The sequence below is a fragment of the Rhinatrema bivittatum genome, chromosome 8 (assembly GCF_901001135.1).
Source record: "Rhinatrema bivittatum chromosome 8, aRhiBiv1.1, whole genome shotgun sequence".
NCBI classification, from domain to species: Eukaryota; Metazoa; Chordata; class Amphibia; order Gymnophiona; family Rhinatrematidae; genus Rhinatrema; species Rhinatrema bivittatum.
The window spans coordinates 150,362,014-150,380,506 of NC_042622.1; the positions used below are offsets into that span (position 1 = coordinate 150,362,014).

Sequence of the window (18,493 nt, forward strand, 5' to 3'; positions counted from 1 at the left end):
TTCATCTGTACTCCAGCTTGCTCAAAATTTATCTGGTGGCTTCACCACCTTTATTAGTAGACCATTTCAGGTCTTGCCATTTTCAACTTTGCATCGTACAAGGTCAGTACTTAAACTAACTCCCAGCCCTCTTCCATTTGAAATTCTGGCCTCTCCACGTTAATTCAAGTTTGGGTTTAACCATGGTCTGCTTCAAGTGAGTCTCCCAGCCTTTTTGGAGATCCGATTCACAAACCTGGGAACTCTCCAGATTTGGCCTGGAAACTCCAGAATTCTGAAGAAATTGCCAGGTCTCAGGGCCATCACTGCTAATCTCTGGGTATGGCAAAGAAGTACTTGCATGGGCCCGGAAAAAGATATCATTGGGGCCCATGCAGGCAATAAGGAAGAGGAGTGCGATGAAAGAAGGAAGAAGAATCCCATTGGCCAACGTATCAGGAAGAATGTGGAGAGGTAGCCTCTGGTATGTGGACGGCTGGGTAGGAAGAAGGAAGAAGAGTTCTGTCAGCACAATGAATAGGAAAAAGGTGGAGGCATCAGCCAGCTTGGCTGAAGAAGGAGGAGGAATCCTATCTGCCACATGGACCTAAAGTAGGAAGTTGCTGCAACTGGTGGGTTCAGAGCAAGAGAGAGAATGTGAAAGTGAATGTGTGTTTGTGTAGAGGGCATGTGAGAGTGCATGTGTATATGTGTGAGGACATGTGAATGTGTGTGTGAGAAGGCATGTGAGAGTGTGTGTGTGGGAGAGAGAGTTTGAGTGGGCATGTGTTTGTGAGAGAGTATGCGTGGGCATGTGTGCATGATGAAGTGGGAGGAGTGAATATGTAAGTGAGCATGTGTGCGAGGGAGAAGGAGTGTGTAAGTGAATGTATGTGAGAATGAGCATGTATGTATATAAGACAGAGTGAATTTGTGAGTGTGATAGAGTGGGTATGAAAGAAGATAAAATTTGTGCGCATACTTCCTGGACCCACCTCTCCCCTTCCAATCAATGAAAAATCTCAGGGTGACTTGATATCAAAAGTTCCCAGGTATTGTCATGAAGTGCAGCTTGCAGGGCCTTCCTGCGAGACGCCTCACTCACCCTGAAGACCGCTGGACTGCACATGTGGTAAGAAGTCGCCCCTCTCTTCCCGGGCCATGCCACACTGCTCTCATGCCAATGCGGCGCCTGGGCCCCGTCACCGTCCTGCTCTGCTGGCTCTGTCTAGGCGTGTGTGCACTGCATACACCAGTATGCAGGGACCATCAGATCTTGCTGATGGTCCCTGATGGTCCCTGATGGTCCCTGAGTATCTGAGCAGCAGTCGCTGCTCAGATACTCAGCAATGGATCTCCTACTCCAGAGAAGTGTGTGTTGCTTCTGCATGTGATTCATGCTTCCTGCCTGCATTCCTTGCCTTCTCCAGTCTTGTCCTCTTCATCCAGCCTTACCTTGTCTAGTCTTGCCTTCATCTTCCAGCCTTGCCTCGTCCAGCCTTGTCTTCTTCCAGCCTTACTCATCCTGCCTTGCCCATCTTTCCCATCATGTCCAGCATCTTCTGTATGCCTCCATTCACCCTTGGCTTGACTCTCCAGATCTTGGCCTCTTGCTTGGACCTAACCATGGTTACTTGCTGCCTGACCTGACCTCTTGCTTGGACCCGACCACAACTGCCTGCTGCCTGGACCTGACCCCTTGCCTGGGCCAGACTACTCCTGCTAGTTGCCTGTCCCGACCTTGGCCTGTTCCTGCCTCCGTTTGTCTGCTGCCTGCCCTGATCTCGGTGTGCCTTAGGACTCCCGCTATCTTCATCACCCTAGGGACCCGCCTAAGTCCTGCTGGCTGCCAGAACCCAAGGGCTCAACCCATGGGGGAGGCGGCTGGTAAAGGTGAAACTCCAGACTACAGGGTGTGTCCACCAGCTGCTGGCATTGGCCTTGTGGGTTTGCCCTCGAGGCTGCGTCAACTACGCCGCAACACAAAGGGCTCACTCACCCACCACCCTTCACAGTTTGGTGAGGCGATGAGCTCAGTGGACTCATCTCAAGCCTCCGCCATCTCTGGACCAGCACTACAGTTGAAACAGCAGCAAGACCAGCTTTAGTATTGACCAAACTTAAGTAAGGTCTGCCTTCCTGGCCAGAAGCTTCTGTGATCATGGTACCAGCTCCTCCTGTCCAGTCCATGTCCTACATGCTCCATCTGCCTCCTCCACCTCAGTATGGGGAGGATCCTAAAAAGTATCAAGGCTTCTTGAATCAATGCAGGATGCAATTTGAGATAGAGGCACCTATCTTTCTTTCTGATTGGGTGAAATTCACTTACAGCTCTCTCTACTTTACGGGTCTGTCCTAGCCTGGGGCTAGGGCGGACCCTGTGGGAGTGTGACAACTTGCTACTGCAGAACCTGGGTAATTTCCTGAGGGAGTTCTGGCTGATAGTTGATGAACCCAGATGGATTCCATCCTTGGTGCTGAACTACTTTAGTTCTGGCAAAGCTCCAGGACCATAGGTGAATTCGCTGTTCACTTTCAGACACTTGCAGCAGAACTCCAATGGGGTGATGACAGCCTGGCTGTCATCTTTCATCAAGGCTTATCAAAGAAAATCAAAGATGAGCTGCCAAACACGTTGGAGTGCCTGATTAGCTTGGCCATACACCTTGATCTCTGCTTCCAGGAGGAGCCCATGGGAGAGGCGCAGCTTGACATCTGATCCATTTGACTCCCGGCTTTCAGCACCCCGTGGTTACCATGCCGGTTTCAGAACCCAGTTTTCTTTCTGAGGAGCCCAAGCAAGAAGATCATTTTAAACTGACCCCAGAGAAGAAGCAGAAGAAGCAGTGCCTCGACCTATGCCTATATTGTGCAGAATTGGGGCACTTTGCAGGTCTTTGCCTGATTAAACTGGGAAACTCCAGGACTTAGGGCTGGTGGGAGAGGCCACCCTAGGTTGACCCTATATCTCTCCACAAACCTTAGTACCTGTATGTCTGAAGTTACAGCTGTATAAATATTCGGAACTCAGATTCCCTGGGTGATTCCTATCACTCTTGCAAACGAGTGCATAAGAGTCCCAGCCTACTGGGGAAATTCCTACTCTGCATGGGATTCTCTTAGAATGAGGAAGGATCCTACTTGAGTTCAAAGTTGGTTTTTCTTCCATCAAGCCTGAGCCTGTGTCCCTGGGGGGAGATCCAGTGGTGGATCTCCAGTTCTGGTCTTCTTCTTTCTTTCTTCAAACTCAGTTCTGATGACTTTTCAGAGGGAAAGGGCAATAGCTAACAACAATCAAGCCCAGTCCTCACAGGAGAGGAGGGATGGCAGAAACCTTCTCTCAAATAAAAGAGAATATTCTGCACTCAACTGTCCTGAAATAAACCTTCAGAGATGTTACTGTTACTGCATCCTTCTCTGACCTAGAAGGGAGCTAGCAAGTCTTCAGTGTCCTGGCCTCTGGATTTGGGGAATGTCCATCTCCAAGAGGAACCCAGGCTGCACTCCAGAAACAACTCACAAAAAGAAAATATTCTTAAATAAAGTCTCTTTTCTAAAACTGAGGTAGATACTTAACAAGCAGTCAGTGCCTAGAAAGGACTTTCCTCCAAAAATATACTCAGTGAGGTGAAACAGTCTTCACGCTAAAAGCAAATCCCAATGTTCCTCACTCCTCAAACACCAACCAAAAATGCACATCTCATCTATTCCTAGTCCCCACTTATAGGGAAAAGGGTCCATCCACTACTGACAGCCTCTGGGGGAGGTGCTGATAAGTGGTATCTCCTTCTAGCTAACTAATTCCTAGGATAGAGAACAAGGGCCATCTAGTGGCTGACCAAGAGGGATGCCACATATAGTCCCAATAACACTCCCCTGGAGGATCTCTCTCCCAACACATTTTAAGGAGATGCCTACGGTAGAGTGCCATCACCACTCTTCCCAAATTTTCCTTTGTGCACATGTATAGTGTACACACTGCCATCTAGTGGTAGTTCTATGGAATTAGCCCAACAGTAATTTTCATGTACAAAATGCAGGGAAGAGGTCAAGTGGACTCCCCCATCCAGAATCTTTTCCAGAGAATTCCTCAGTGATGCAGGGCTCCATTTAGGAGGCCTGTCCCACTCCCTATACCCTTCTTATGAGCTCTGTTCATCAGGCAGATTGCCCTTATCTATGCTCTTCTCCTCCATTGTCGACTCCCAATATTTATTTATTTATTTATTTATTTTATTTATGTTCTTTTTTATACCGAAATATAGCTGGGAGCCTTCATTCCGGTTTACAGTGTAACAAATTCATTACATAGAACAGATATAAATTATAAATATAATACAATACAACGAGTAAAATAAACATATAACATCTCAGTAAAGAGCGGAGAGTAACATGTTAGAAAGATGCCAAGCAGTTTTAAATTTTGCATAAACTTATTGTACAGAAGTATTAGGGTTCAAGATGAGGTTGAAATTGTTAAATATAGATATAGATCATATCATTCTGTGTATGATTGTCTAAACAACCATGTTTTTAGTTCTTTTTTGAAATTTTTGGGATCTTTCCACCTTTCTGCACCATATGCTTAGAAAAGACTTACTGTGTAAATGTGTCATTCTTCTTCGCTGGCCATGTTCAAATCCAGGGTACAAACTCACCCTTTTTTAGGCTGTTTTCAGATCTTAACCACTTCTTTACAATATACTTCCCATAGACTCTTGTTTGTCATGTATGTTTGTCTTTACTAGATTTTATGTTCCATGGAGCAGGGTTTGTCTCTCATGTGTACAATGCTGCATATGTCTAAGATTGCCTTAGAAATGATAAATAGTTGTAGTAGTAGTAGTCCTTGGAATATCATCCCATGGTCCAGAAGGCCGAAACGTTCTTGTTGATACCATCTATGCGAGCACTGACTATTGTAATGCCCTATTACTGGCCTTACCATTCACAACAATTAGACCACTCCAGATACTGCAAAACACAGCAGCAAGAATTCTTACGGGAAAAAGTAAAAGAGACCATATCACTAACACCTTAATTGAATTACACTGGTTACCCCTTGAGCAGAGAATACAATACAAGTCACTATGTACCATACATAAATTAATCCATGACGAAAAAACAGATTGGCTAAACACTGCACTTCGAGTACATGTCCCCAGTAGGAATCTGAGATCTGCAAACAAAGCACTACTAACTATTCCCTCAGTCAAAACAGCAAGGCTAACGCAAGTAAGAGATAGAGCCCTATCATTAGCAGGGCCTACATTATGGAACACCATGCCTTCAGAAAACAGATTGCAAAAAGACATCAAACTATTCAGAAAAAGCCTAAAAACATGACTATTTAAACAAGCATACCACAAAGAGAATGGAGAATAGAATCCAGGGAATTGTAGTGAGCAATGAGTTTGTGCATTAACAAAACACACCTACTCAATATGAGTATGTTTTACTTTTAAGCAGCAACAGATAACATGTAGATTATATATAATTTTAAAAACTGTTCTAATAAATCTAAACATATCTATCTCACTTATCATCCTATAGTTATTATGAAACTATGTACCGTATTTAGCAACATTAATTTATGTGCCTCATTGTTAACCGTTGTGACCGTTCCTAGCTTAACGACGGTATAGAAAAGAGTCTAAATAAATAAATAAATGCAGTCATTCATTCATCTCCAGAATGTGATCTTCCTTGCCTGGGTCTTTATTCTTGACTGGAAGGATTGAGGCGAATACCATGTGTGCACCTGCTTCTTCATCCTTTTTTCCAAAGCCATGAAGTCACTTTTGATACATTTTGTGTGGTATCTAGCAGTATTGTTCATGTCAATGTGAATGAGCAGCAGTGGATAGTAATCAATAGGCTTGATGATTTTCTGCAATCTCTTCATAATGTCTCAGGTCTTGGTACCCAGCAAACAACATATTTTAATATAATTTGTCAGGAGATGAATGCCTCCGGGTCCCTCAGAAGGGAGTTTCCAACCACCACTTCCTAAGTGCAATGGTTGCTGACCATGCAGCTTTAGGGTTTACAAGCTCTGGTTCCTCCTCTTCCAGGGATGATTTCTTCTCTAGGGGGCTATGCTAACAAAGTGCATACCCCTGATAGAGTAGAAGGAATAAGTGATCTAAGAAAGCTTGAGGAGTGATTGAATGTTTGACAGTTTAGATTCAGTGCTAAAAATTGCAGCATCATATATTTGAAGTGTAGAAATCTTAGAAAGCAGTATAAGAACATAAGATATGCCATACTGGGTTAGATCAAGAATCATCAAGCCCAGCATCCTATCTCCAACAGTGACCAGTTCAGACAATAACATGGACTTTTCATAAGCGATAATGCAGAAGATATTTCTTTTTGCCGATGATACCAAATTCTACAACAGGACAGACAGGAAGATGTGAAAAACATTAGGAAGATTTAGTGAAGCTCGAGGAATGGTCTAGGGCCTAGCATATAAAAAAAAGCAGACATACATTTAAGCTGTACAAACTCAAAGGAGAGGTACAGTGTAGGAGGTGAAACTCTAAGCACGAAAGAAGAGTGGAATCTTTAAGTGATCATATCTAATGATCTTAAGGTTGTCAAACAAGTGGATAAAATTATGGCAAAAGCCAAAAAGATGCTTGGTTGCATAGGGAGAGGAATGGTCAGCAGAAAAAGGGAGGTCCCTGGTGAGATCTATTCATTTGGAATACTGGATGCACCTTCAAAAGAATATAACTGGTTGGAGATGTTCAAGAGGGTGGCTACTAAAATAGTCACTAGTATTTGTTTTAAAGCATATGGAGACAGACTTAAAGATGCAAACATGTATACCCTAGAGGTAAGGTGAGATAAGAGTGATATGACAGAGACTTTTAAATACCTCCAAGGTTTCTATGCACAGGAGGCAAGCATCTTTCAATGGAAAGGAGGTTCTAGAATGGGGGGGGTCATGGGATGAGGGTGAAAGGAGGTAGACTCAGGAGTAAACTAAGGAAATATTTCTTTACAGAGAGGGTAATGATTTCAGAGAACAGTCTTTCCATGGATGTGGTAGAAGCAAGAGCAGTATCTGAATGTAAGGAAGTAGGGGATAAACACAGAGAATCTCTGAGGGAGTTGTAGGGATTGTAAAGCTGAATTAGTTGGGTGGATGGGCAGACCTGATAAGCCATATGGTCTTTTTCTGCCATCACATTTGTTGTCCAAACCCCTTTTAAATCCTGCTATGCTAGTCACTATGGTCACATCCTCCAGTGACTATGGTCACATCCTCCAGCAACAAATTGCGTAGCTTGATTGTGCACTGAGTGAAAAAAATACTTTCTATGATTTATTTTAAGTCTGCTGGTTGTTAGTTTCAGGGAGCGCCCCCTTGTGTTAGTATTATTTGAATGCTAAATAACCATTCTCTATTTACTTGTTCCACTCCACTCATCATTTTATAAATGTGTATCATATCCCTTCTCAGTTGTTTCTTTTCCAAGATAAAGAGCTCTAACCTGTTTAGCCTTTCTTCATAAGGGAGCCAGTCCACCTTCTTTATTATTTGTTGCACTTCTCTGTATCTTTTCTAGATCCGCTTTGTCTTTTTTGACATGGGGTGACCAGAATTGCACACAATATGTTGTAGTTGTGAACCCTTGGGCCGGGACGAGTGATGGTGCGACCACTGAGGGATTACCCCCAGTATTCTCGTCTCCGGTAGGTGGAGCTGGCAAGGACAACCCGGCAGAACCTTCACCTATACCAGCCCTCGTTCCCCGCAGGTTGAGCCCTTGAGTGCCGGGGCTGGCAGGGCTTAGGTGCGGGTGCCTTGTTGATGAGGACGAAGCTGAAGGCGAATACAGGGTCGGAGGTCCAGGTCAGGGCTGGCAGTGAAAGTGCGGAACAGAGTCCTATCCGAAGGTCCGGGGCAGGCAGCAGTCAAGCAAAAATGGAGTACCAGGGCAAGGGTCGAGACGGGCAGCAGACAAGCAGAGACAAGAGGACAAGCCGAGGTCAAACCAGGAGATCAAGCCGAGGACTGGGACACAGGAACTGAGGATCAAGGAGGAGGCCGGAGGCAGGGACGAAGGCACGGTCAGGAAGGCAGGAACTGGAATGCAGGTCTGGATACAGGATCATGAGGACTGGAACAGGAGCAGGAACGAAACCAGAAACAGGATCAAAGCAGGAACAGGAAGAAGTGAAGTCTGGAACAGCAACTAGCACTCCAAGGAGACGACTTGTTGCAAAGGCAAGGAGCTGGAGACTGCTGTGGGGTTTAAATACCCTGGTAGCGTGACTTCATCTCCCGGGGCTGGGCCGAGGTTTCCCACCACGGCCCCTTTAAAGGGCAGAGCCTCCTGCGCACACGCGCCTAGGAGGAGCCCTGCTGGTTGGAGGAAGACGGCGTTGGCGGCCACGTGGAGGGCCACAGTTGGCCTGCCACGGAGTGGGCCATGCTGCACCAGACTGCAGCGGTGACAGGCGGTGAAGGAGGTAGGGGGGACCGGCCGACGCCTACCACGGCCGGGCACTGCAACACAATACTCAAGATGTGGTTACATTGTGGACAGATATAGAGGCAATATGATATCCTGTTTTATTCTCCATTCCTGTCCAATAGTTCCTAACATTCTATTTACTTTTCTGGCTGCTGCTGCATACTGAGCTGAGGATTTTAAAGTATTATCCAGAGGGACTCCAAGGTTCTTTTTCTGGGTGGTGATTTCTAATAAAGAACCTAGCATTGTATACTTATAGTTGGGATTACTATTCCTTATGAGCATCACTTTCCACTTGTCACATTAAATTTCATCTGTAATGTAGATGCCCAGATTCCTTATGCCGTTCTTCATAATCCGCAGCTGTTTTTACAATTTAGAATAATTTTGTGATCTGTGGATTTAAGAACATAAGAACTGCCATACTGGGTCAAACTAAGTGTCCATTAAGCCCAGTATCCTGGCAGGATCCCAGCTAGTACATAGATTCTATGCTGCTTGTCCCCATGGATAAGAAATGGCTTTCCCCAAGTCTACCTGATTAATAACAGTTTATGGATGTTTCCTCTAGGAGCTTGTCCAAACCTTTTTTTAAAAACAGCTACGTAAACTGCCTATACAGCACCCTCTGGCAATGAATTCCAGAGTTTAATTGTGCATTGAGTGAAAAAATACTTTCTCTCATTTGTTTTTGTCATGGTTGTGAGCCCCTGTGGTGTGGCATGGTTGACACAGCTTAGAAGGTGAATCTACTAGACTCACACTGACAGCTGGTGGATACACCCTGGACTGTGACAGGGCTGATCCTTCACCTATTCTAGCCCCAGTCCCTGCAGACTGAGCCTTTGGGTTCCAGGGGCCGGCAGAACATAGGTGAGAGTCACAAAGAGAGAGTCCAAAGCAGAGCTGAAGTCAGAACAAGGAGCAATCAGAAAGTTACAAGATGCAGACTGAGGGTCAGAGCAGGCAGCAAGCAAGGCATAGTCAAGGTTTGTAGTAGTGGTCAGAGGCAGATGGCAGGCAAGAGAATGGTCCGGGTCCATAGCAAAAGTCAGAGGCAGGTGACAGGTGACAGGTAGAGAATATTCAAGGTCCAAGGCAAAGGTCAGTCCCAGAAGTCATGCAGAGACAGCGAACAGAGAAGAAAAAGGTACTGGGACCAGACACAGGGTGGACAGAAAGCAGGACTGAGCAACAAGGAGACAGGCAACTGAGCAAGGCATAGCGGAACAAGGCAGGATACCCAGAACAAGGCAGAAGAGTGGGAGATGCAACATACACTGCAAGGCAGGGAGACCTGTTGCTGAAGCAATATAAGGTAGAGTGGCTGGGGTTTAAATCCCCAGCCTGTGTTGATTTCGTCTTCTTGTAATGCTGTCCTTTTCCCATCGTGGAGCTTATGAAGTTTGGGCTGGTGTACGCATACATGCCTTAGTGGAGGGTGTGGGGTGGCCGGGAGAGATGGCAGCGGTGGTGTCCTTGCCACAGTAGGAGATGGGCAGCATCATGCGGCATCCGGGATATGTGCAGCTGATCGTGGGGTCATCCCACAGTTGGCAAAACATTACAGTAGCCCCTCCTCTAAGCCCCCTCCTCAGGCTTCTAGCGTTAGGCTTCTGTGGAAAGCAGGTGAGGTGCCTGGAAGTTGGAAGCAGGCTCCCAGGAGTTCGTCTTGGGGCTGAACCCTTTCCAAGAGATAAGATACTGTATTTTCTTTCGTACTCTTCTTGAGTCTAAGATCTCTTGGACCTTGTACATTGTATTCGCTTCCGAAATTGCTTCTGTCAGCTTGAGAGAAGGCCTAGATGGCTATGACAGAATCGCTGGCTTGAGGAGGGAGACATGAAATACCGTGTCTTGAGTGTCAGTGAGAGTTTCATCTGGTAGGCCACCAGTCCTATTTGGCAAATGATCCACAAACCAGGGTACGACTTTAGTCAAAGGCCAGTTCCCCAGGCTTAAACTTTGTTGCCGGCCGGAGTCTCTTGTCTGCTTGCTTTTTGAATCAGTTAGCAGCTGCCTTAAGAAAATGGTGTATTCTCTGCCTTAGCTCTTTAGAGTCGTGGCCCATATCGACCAAAATGCAGGAGATGGAAACTGAAACTGGGAGTGGTACCCTCGGATGATGGCCAAAGTCCAATTAAAGGAGTGATAACCTAGAGGAACTCCCCACATGGTCATTGTGGCAGAATTCTGCCCACAGAAGGAGAGAAGCCCAGTCATCTTGATGCTCATTAATGTATGCTCTCAAAGAATGTGAAATCAATGTACGAAGAATTCAATGATTTCAAAGAACGTGAAATCAATGTACATTGAAACTACTTTGAAATTCTTATAAAGTAATTTGGTTCCAGACTGATATGGGCATCATAATAAGAATTAAGAATTAAGAACTATGGGCCAGATTTTATAACATGTGCGCGGGCATAGATTTGTTCGCGCAACCCGGCGCGAACAAATCTATGCCCGATTTTATAACATGCGCCCACAGCCGCGCGCATGTTATAAAATCAAGGGTTGGCACGCGCAAGGGGGTGCACAATTGTGCAACTTGCGCGTACCGAGCCGAGCAGCCTTCCTCTGTTCCCTCCGAGGCTGCTCCGAAATCTGAGCATCCTCGGAGGGAACTTTCCTTCTGCCCCCCCTGCACCTTCCCCTCCCTTCCCCTATCTAACCCACCCCCCAGCCCTAACTAAAAACCCCCCCTGACCTTTGTTGGAGAAGGCGTAACTAGTACACGCCGGCTCTCCATCCCCCGGCCCGGTGGCTGTTCTGGAGGCCTCGGTCCTGCCCCCAAAACGCCCCTGGGCTGGCGCCCTGCCCTCTGCTCCACCCCCAGAATGCCCCTGGGCTGGCACCCCGCCCACGGCCCCGCCCCCGGAACGCCCATTTTTTCAAGCCCCGGGACTTACACGCATCCTGGGGCTTGTGCGCTCCGCTGAGCCCATGCAAGATAGGCTCTGTGCGTGCAGGGGGAGGCAGGGGTAGGTTTTCCGGGGTTGCGCGTGTATCTTATGCGCGCAACCCTTTGAAAATCTACCCCTGAGTGTTTTTTGCACCAATGTGAAATCACCTTGACTTCAGAAGTGAAACTTTTTAACAACATTTTTTTTAGATTGGGCACTTTCTTAAAAATCACATATTCACATAAAGACTGGTAGATGATGACATGGGGTGGAGTGTTTCAAAAGCCAGCTTGAAGATTGCACTTGAAAATGGTATTCCTCCTGGGTATGATGTCAATTGGAAATTGTTCACATTTACCACTATATCAGGTGGTTGTTCTGTATACTTTTTGAGCAATGGTATTTACAACAAATTGTTATGTCCTTTTGATATAAAATATTTGTAATGTTTATATGTACGTTTTGAGCTCATCCATATTATAATTCAGTGTAATGCCATATGATCTTGGTATGTGAATTATCATATGCTATAACTGTGATTTAGAATGACAAAAGCTGGATACAGGGAGGGAGAGATCTATATCAGATTGTCAAACCTATGCATGCACTTAGGGACATATGCTTGGTTGTTTGATGTGCTATATTTAACATTATCAAGGTGTTCTTTTATTTTACTTGTATCAAATAATATTAATAAAGATTTGCTTTTAATTGTTGCTATATCATCCACACAAATATACATATACATATTGAGGTGAGAACAAGGAAAAGAACACTCTTAATAGCAAGTCCAATTTTCTGGAATTTGTTACCAAACGAATTGAGAAATTTAAAATACCCTAAGTTTTAAAAAAAAAGCTTTAAAAACCTTTTTATTTAAACTTGCCTTCAATGACTGATCTCGTGTTTATGATCTTCTGACTATTTGCTGCTACCTAATGTTTATTTTATGTGACTTCTTGACACTCTGTTTTAAATAAGCTGTGAATGTTATATTATAATCGTCCCTGAAGGAAGGGAGGCAAAAAAATGTTTTAAAATAAAAATTGAGGTACTCTCTTAATAGTTGTTATTCTCTGCAATTAACTCTTCTGTGTTTGATTTTATTTATTCTCTGTTCTATCCTCTTATTGCTTAAATAAACCTACCATCAGAAAGACCTGGAACTGTGATGCACTAAGTCAGAGTGTGCGAGTATGTTTGTTTATATTGGATAAACTCCCAAGCTATAGTCCTGTTGGTGTACAAGCAGAAGTCTTGGGTAAAACTCACAATGTGTGCGGTCAGAACCCAGAACACACCCCCAACCCCGCATATCATGGAAATAACTTACATCTTTTTATCCTGTTGTTCAAATCCTTATCTCCCCCTACAACCTATGTGTTACCTAAACCCTTACACTTCCCACTTCAGTATCATTTCATCCCTTACAACTCCACCCACCACCCTTGTTGTCTAATCCTATACACTTTTCTCCATGTCGCCTTAGCTCTTACATTTCCTCCCTGCCTTCGGTATCACCTGAACTCTTAAACCTCCCCTTGCCCCCATATCATCATGTAAAATCATTACACCTTACCCTCATATCATATAAACCTTCCCTCTCTCCATCTCATCTAATCCCTTACACCTCCTCCCACTTACATCATCTAAACCCTTAGTTTTCTTTCCTCTTGTCACCTCATCCCTTACACATCTCCCCATCTCACTGAAATTCTTATACTCCCAGTCCTTTGTCACCTCAGTACTTATACCTCCCCACCCCTTTTGTCATCGAACTCATATTTGCTTGTCCCCTCCCATGTCAACTAAACCATTATTTCCTCCTCCCCACTCACCACGTCACCATGTCACCTCAGGCTTTTCAACTCGCTTTGTGGGGCTGAAATCCTGACAGCTTTTGCCACTGAGCTTCCTTTGTGTGCTCTTATTTGTATTCTATAAAAAAAGATATTCTGCTGGAGATCTAGGAATCGTAAGAATCCCTAACTCAGCAGCAAAATGCAAAATTGTGAAAATTACAATGGAACACATACCTGGACCTGGTAGTCAGATACACATATCCAGAGTCCTAAGGTAAATGCTCAGAAGAGGAGTGAGCTTGGCCATGACTTTCCCAAAAGTCTACCTCTTAATATTTTCTTTCCTAGATGTAGCAAGGGTAATTTTCCAAGCCATTTCCATAGGTAAAAGTTTAAATCAGTAATAACCTGGCTCATGGACAGCAGTAAGGCAATAAAAGGACAGGGTTTGCTATGATTTAAGGAGTTACCCAAGATATGGTGTGCAGTTGTAATCTTTCTGATTGCTTGGTTTGTGTTTCAGTTTTTATTTGAAAGCAAGAGAATAACTTTGCACTTTTGACTTGCCAGGGCCAACTGCAATCTCAGGATTATGGAAAGCATCTTCATGGTGTAGAGGACCTTATTCAGACTCATACACTGGTGGAAGCTGACATTGCAGTGCAGGCTGAGAGGATCAAAGCTGTCAGTAATGCTGCTCAGAAATTTGCTGCTGATGGAGAAGGTACTTTCAGAAAATTAGGAATTTAGTGTCTCTAAATGAGTTTGTTTTGTGCATACCATAACATGAATGATCCTCATTCATAAGCCAGGGTGTGTGCATGTTCTCCTGATGGAACCCTACTGTTATAGACAATAACATGATGATCGTCCATAGTCCTCCCATATTGATCATTCTTTTGACCCATCTTTCAGGCCTCTCTTGATTGCCATTTATTATCCTGGTGATGGACTTCCCTGCTAACTCTTCTGATGGTTGTACATAGCACCTCCTATGATGGTCCTCTTTGGTACCACTTGTGATGAGCCTGTGTGCATGTTTTTATGATAGAGCCTTTCTTTGGTAAATGCCACCATGATGGTCTGCTCTGGTACTATCCATGTTATTTCTTACTGACATCATCAGTGATTTATTTATTTATTTGTTTGTTTATTTATTTAAATTCTTTTAATATACCGATGCTCAGGACAGGGTCTTATCGTACCGGTTTACAATAAACTAGGGGGGTAAACCCGTTAAACCAGTTAACACTGAAAGCGAAAGTTACATTACAACAGGGAATGTATAACAAGGCTTTTTTGAAGAAAAGTAAAGGGATAGATTAACAATTTCTAATTGGAGAGCAGTGCATGTAAGTAGAAAACAGTTGCGTACATGGTAAAATTATATACAATATATACTATATTTACAGTGAAGTCGATTAGGCGAGTTACAAGAGAGCGTAATTAGCCGGAAAACAATTCCTTTGTGAGGCGAAAAAAACCGAAACAAAACCAGACGCTACTGAGGGGTGTTGGACCGTGTGGGTTACCAGATAGTTTCTTCAAGGAAATGCTTGGGCGAACAGCCAGGTTTTTAAGATCAGTGATGATCTTCTTGGCTTCTCCTGCACTAATCCTTATGACTAGCTCTCATGATGGTCCTCATATGTACTCTTCCTGGTAATGTTCTCTTGAATAATCCTGTGACTGTTCTCTGTGGTAGACCCAATAACTGAGAAATCAGGGGGTGGGAGTTCCTTATGTTACATACTCTGGTAGTAGGACTGGGAACACTGTTATTCATGAGCAAACTTGGTGTCTTGAGGGAGAAGTATTATTGGGAGGCTTCAAAGTTAAGGAATAGAAGGGGGATTAGGAGTTACTCCCAGTAGTGGAGAGGGAAACATTAGAGCCATAGTAAGAGAACCTGAGGTTGGCTACCGAAGGTGGTAAACAAATATACAACCTATTAACATGCTGTACTCAAGTATCTGTTCCTCTTTTGCCTACCAAATTCTTATCATACCCATGTTTTGCTCTTCTCCTCAGGCTACAAGCCATGTGACCCCCAGATAGTGCAGGACCGAGTGGCCACCCTAGAACAATGCTATAGTGAGCTTTGCCATCTATCAGCTGGGCGCCGAGAGAAGTTGGAAGAGTCACGCCGCCTTTGGAAGTTCTTCTGGGACATGACTGAGGAAGAGGCCTGGATTCGTGAGCAGGCCCGACTCCTTTCTTTAGATGACTTTGGCAGGGACCTGACCAGCACCCTGCGGCTTATCAGCAAGCATGATGCCTTCCAGGATGAGATGAGTGGCCACTCCGGCCCACTACAGCATACCATCCAGCAGGGTGAAAGACTAGTGGCTCAGGATCACTTTGGGGCCAACGAGATTAGGGAAAGGATTGCAGATGTGCAGAGCCAATGGGAGCAGCTAGAGGCACTCTCTAGGGAGCGGGAGCGACGCTTGCGAGAGGCAGCTAGCTTCTATCAGTTTCAAGCTGACACCAAAGATGTAGAGGACTGGATTCTGGACACACTGCGCATTGCCTCCAGCCATGAGGTGGGCCATGATGAATACTCTACCCAGTCCTTGGTCAAGAAGCATAAGGACATGGAGGAAGATATCCAGCAACACCGACCCACTATTGACATCCTTCATGAGCAGGCCCAGACCTTGCCACCATGTTTTGCCCATTCTCCTGAAGTGGATGGAAGGCTGCCAGCCATCGAGCAGCGCTATGAGGAGCTGGTGATGTTGGCAGAGCAGCGTAAACAGGCTCTTCAGGATGCTTTGTCCCTCTACCAAATGTTCAGTGAGGCTGACGCCTGCCTGTTATGGGTAGATGAGAAGACACAGTGGCTGAATAGCCTGGAGATTCCCGAGAAGCTAGAAGACCTGGAGGTGGTACAGCAGAGGTAAGAGGTTGCACCTACCCTCCTTCCTCTTCATTTCTGCCCTTCTATTCCTCCCATTCCTCCTCCCCTTCTGCTATTTTTCTTAAGTAGTATAAGGGGTATAGCACTTTTCAAACTTTGTTTTGACAGGTGAATGACAGGTGGCTCAGCCAATCAGTATTCACTTCCGGATTAACCCCTGCCTATTGACCCCTCTCAACCAATCAGCATTCACTTCCAATCCAAGCCCTGCTCCTAGCCCTGCCCCTTTGACATCTCTCTTAGTTCTGCCCAAGCCACAGCCCTGTCCCTTTTTTATGATGACACATCCAGACATGACCCCTTTCTTTCCCTTGTTGATGACATAGACCGGAACTGGAAATATGTTTTTCAAGCAGTGGATACATGGGGACAGAATATGACACACATACAAGATTGCAGATGTTGTATTGGGCCTGGAAATGACTACATGGTTGCACATGCACAGTAAAATCAAAATAAAGTGCATTTTAACCATGATGCTATGACCCATGATGGAGGCCATCTTGGAATAATGTCACATAGAAATATAGAAATGATGGCAGAAAAGGACCAAATGATCCACCCAGTCTGCCCAGCAAGCCCATGCTAGTATCTGCTGCATCATGCAGGTTACCCCCATGCTTATCAGTTTACCAGACCGTAAAAGTCAGGGCCCTCAGATGCTGTTTGAAATCAGTTTCCCTTAACTGTTGCCGTGAAAGCAGAGAGCAATGTTGGAGTTGCATCAAAAGTATCAGACTTAGTAATTGAGCACTGCATCAGCTAGTTACCCCCATGTTCACCCGCTTCCTGAACCACAAAAGTCAGGGCCCCTGTTGGTTGCCGTCCGAATCCAACTCCCCCTTTCTCACTGCCGTTGAAGCAGAGAGCTATGGAGTTGCATTAACAGTATCAAGGCTTGATTGTTAAAGGTAGCAACTGCCACACCAGCAAGTTACCCCCAGTTACCCCCATGTACTCTTTTCTTTATTTCCAATCTCTAGCCTTTAGGGATACACAGTGTTTATCCAATGCTCCTTTGAATTCCTTGTTGTTTTCGTCTTCACCACCTCTTCCGGAAGGGCATTCCAAGCGTTCACCACCCTCTCCGTGAAGAAATATTTCCTGACATTGGTTCCAAGTTGTCCTCCCTGGAGTTTCATTTCATGACCCCTAGTTCTATTGATTTCTTTTCAACAGAAAAAGTTTGATGATTGTGTATCATTAAAACCTTTCAGATATCTGATGGTCCGTATCATATCTCTCCTGCACCTCCTTTCTTCCAGGGTGTAGATATTCAGATCCTTCAGCCTCTCCTTATAAGTCTTCCAATGCTGACCCCTCACCATTTTGGTCACTCTATTCTGACTTTATCGTTTTTGAGATATGGGCACTAGTATTGAACACAGTACTCCAGATGAGACCTCACCATGGACCTGTACAAGGGCATTATCACCTCTTTTTTCTTACTGGTTATTCACTCCATGAAGTTAGCATGGGGCACATTTAAAACTAATCGGAGAAAGTTCTTTTTTACTCAACGCACAATTAAACTCTGGAATTTGTTGCCAGAGAATGTGGTTCGTGCAGTTAGTATAGCTGTGTTTAAAAAAGGATTGGATAAGTTCTTGGAGGAGAAGTCCATTACCTGCTATTAAGTTCAGTTAGAGAATAGCCACTGCCATTAGCAATGGTTACATGGAATAGGCTTAGTTTTTGGGTACTTGCCAGGTTCTTATGGCCTGGATTGGCCACTGTTGGAAACAGGATGCTGGGCTTGATGGACCCTTGGTCTGACCCAGTATGGCATTTTCTTATGTTCTTATGTTCTTATGTTCTCTCTCTTTGCAGCCCAACATTCTTCTAGCTTTAGGTACCACCTTGTCACATTGCTTTGCCATCTTCAGATCATTAGACACTATTACACCAAGGTCCCTCTCCCAGTCCGTGCACATTAGTCTTTCACCACCCCCACCCCCCCCAATCACATACAGCTCTTTTGGATTGCCGAACCCCAGATGCATGACTCTGCACTTCTTGGCATTGAATTCCAGATGCCAAGTCTTCGACCACTCTTCAAGTTTTCTTAAATCACTTTTCATTCTCTCTACTCAGATGTGTCCACTCTGTTGCAGATCTTAGTATCATCCGCAAATAGACAAAGAGCCTTCTATCCCTTCAGCCAGGTCGCTCACAAAGATGTTGAACAGAATCAGTCCCAAAATCGATTCCTGTGGCACATCACCCAAGCATGCTCAAATATTTTGTTTACGAAGAGGAAGCATGGGAGGCGGCCATATTTGAAGAAATTACGTCACCGGCCGAGTATGCTCAGTAGCCAGCCGGATTGAATGTACAGTTGTTAGTAAAAAATTAAAAAATCCTTCTGTTTTCCTTTTCTACATACCAAAC

At 44.8% G+C, this 18,493-nt stretch overlaps 1 protein-coding gene across 2 annotated transcripts in view; it reads left to right on the plus strand.

The window, feature by feature from the left end:
• SPTBN2 (spectrin beta, non-erythrocytic 2) overlaps positions 1–18,493 on the plus strand; it is a 411,931-nt gene that overhangs the window by 237,879 nt on the left and 155,559 nt on the right. For both annotated transcript variants that reach the window (XM_029611250.1, XM_029611248.1), the window contains exons 12-13: positions 13,750–13,903; positions 15,211–16,081. In XM_029611250.1, coding sequence (XP_029467110.1) covers positions 13,750–13,903; positions 15,211–16,081 — 1,025 coding nt within the window. The remainder of the gene's footprint in view (positions 1–13,749; positions 13,904–15,210; positions 16,082–18,493) is intronic.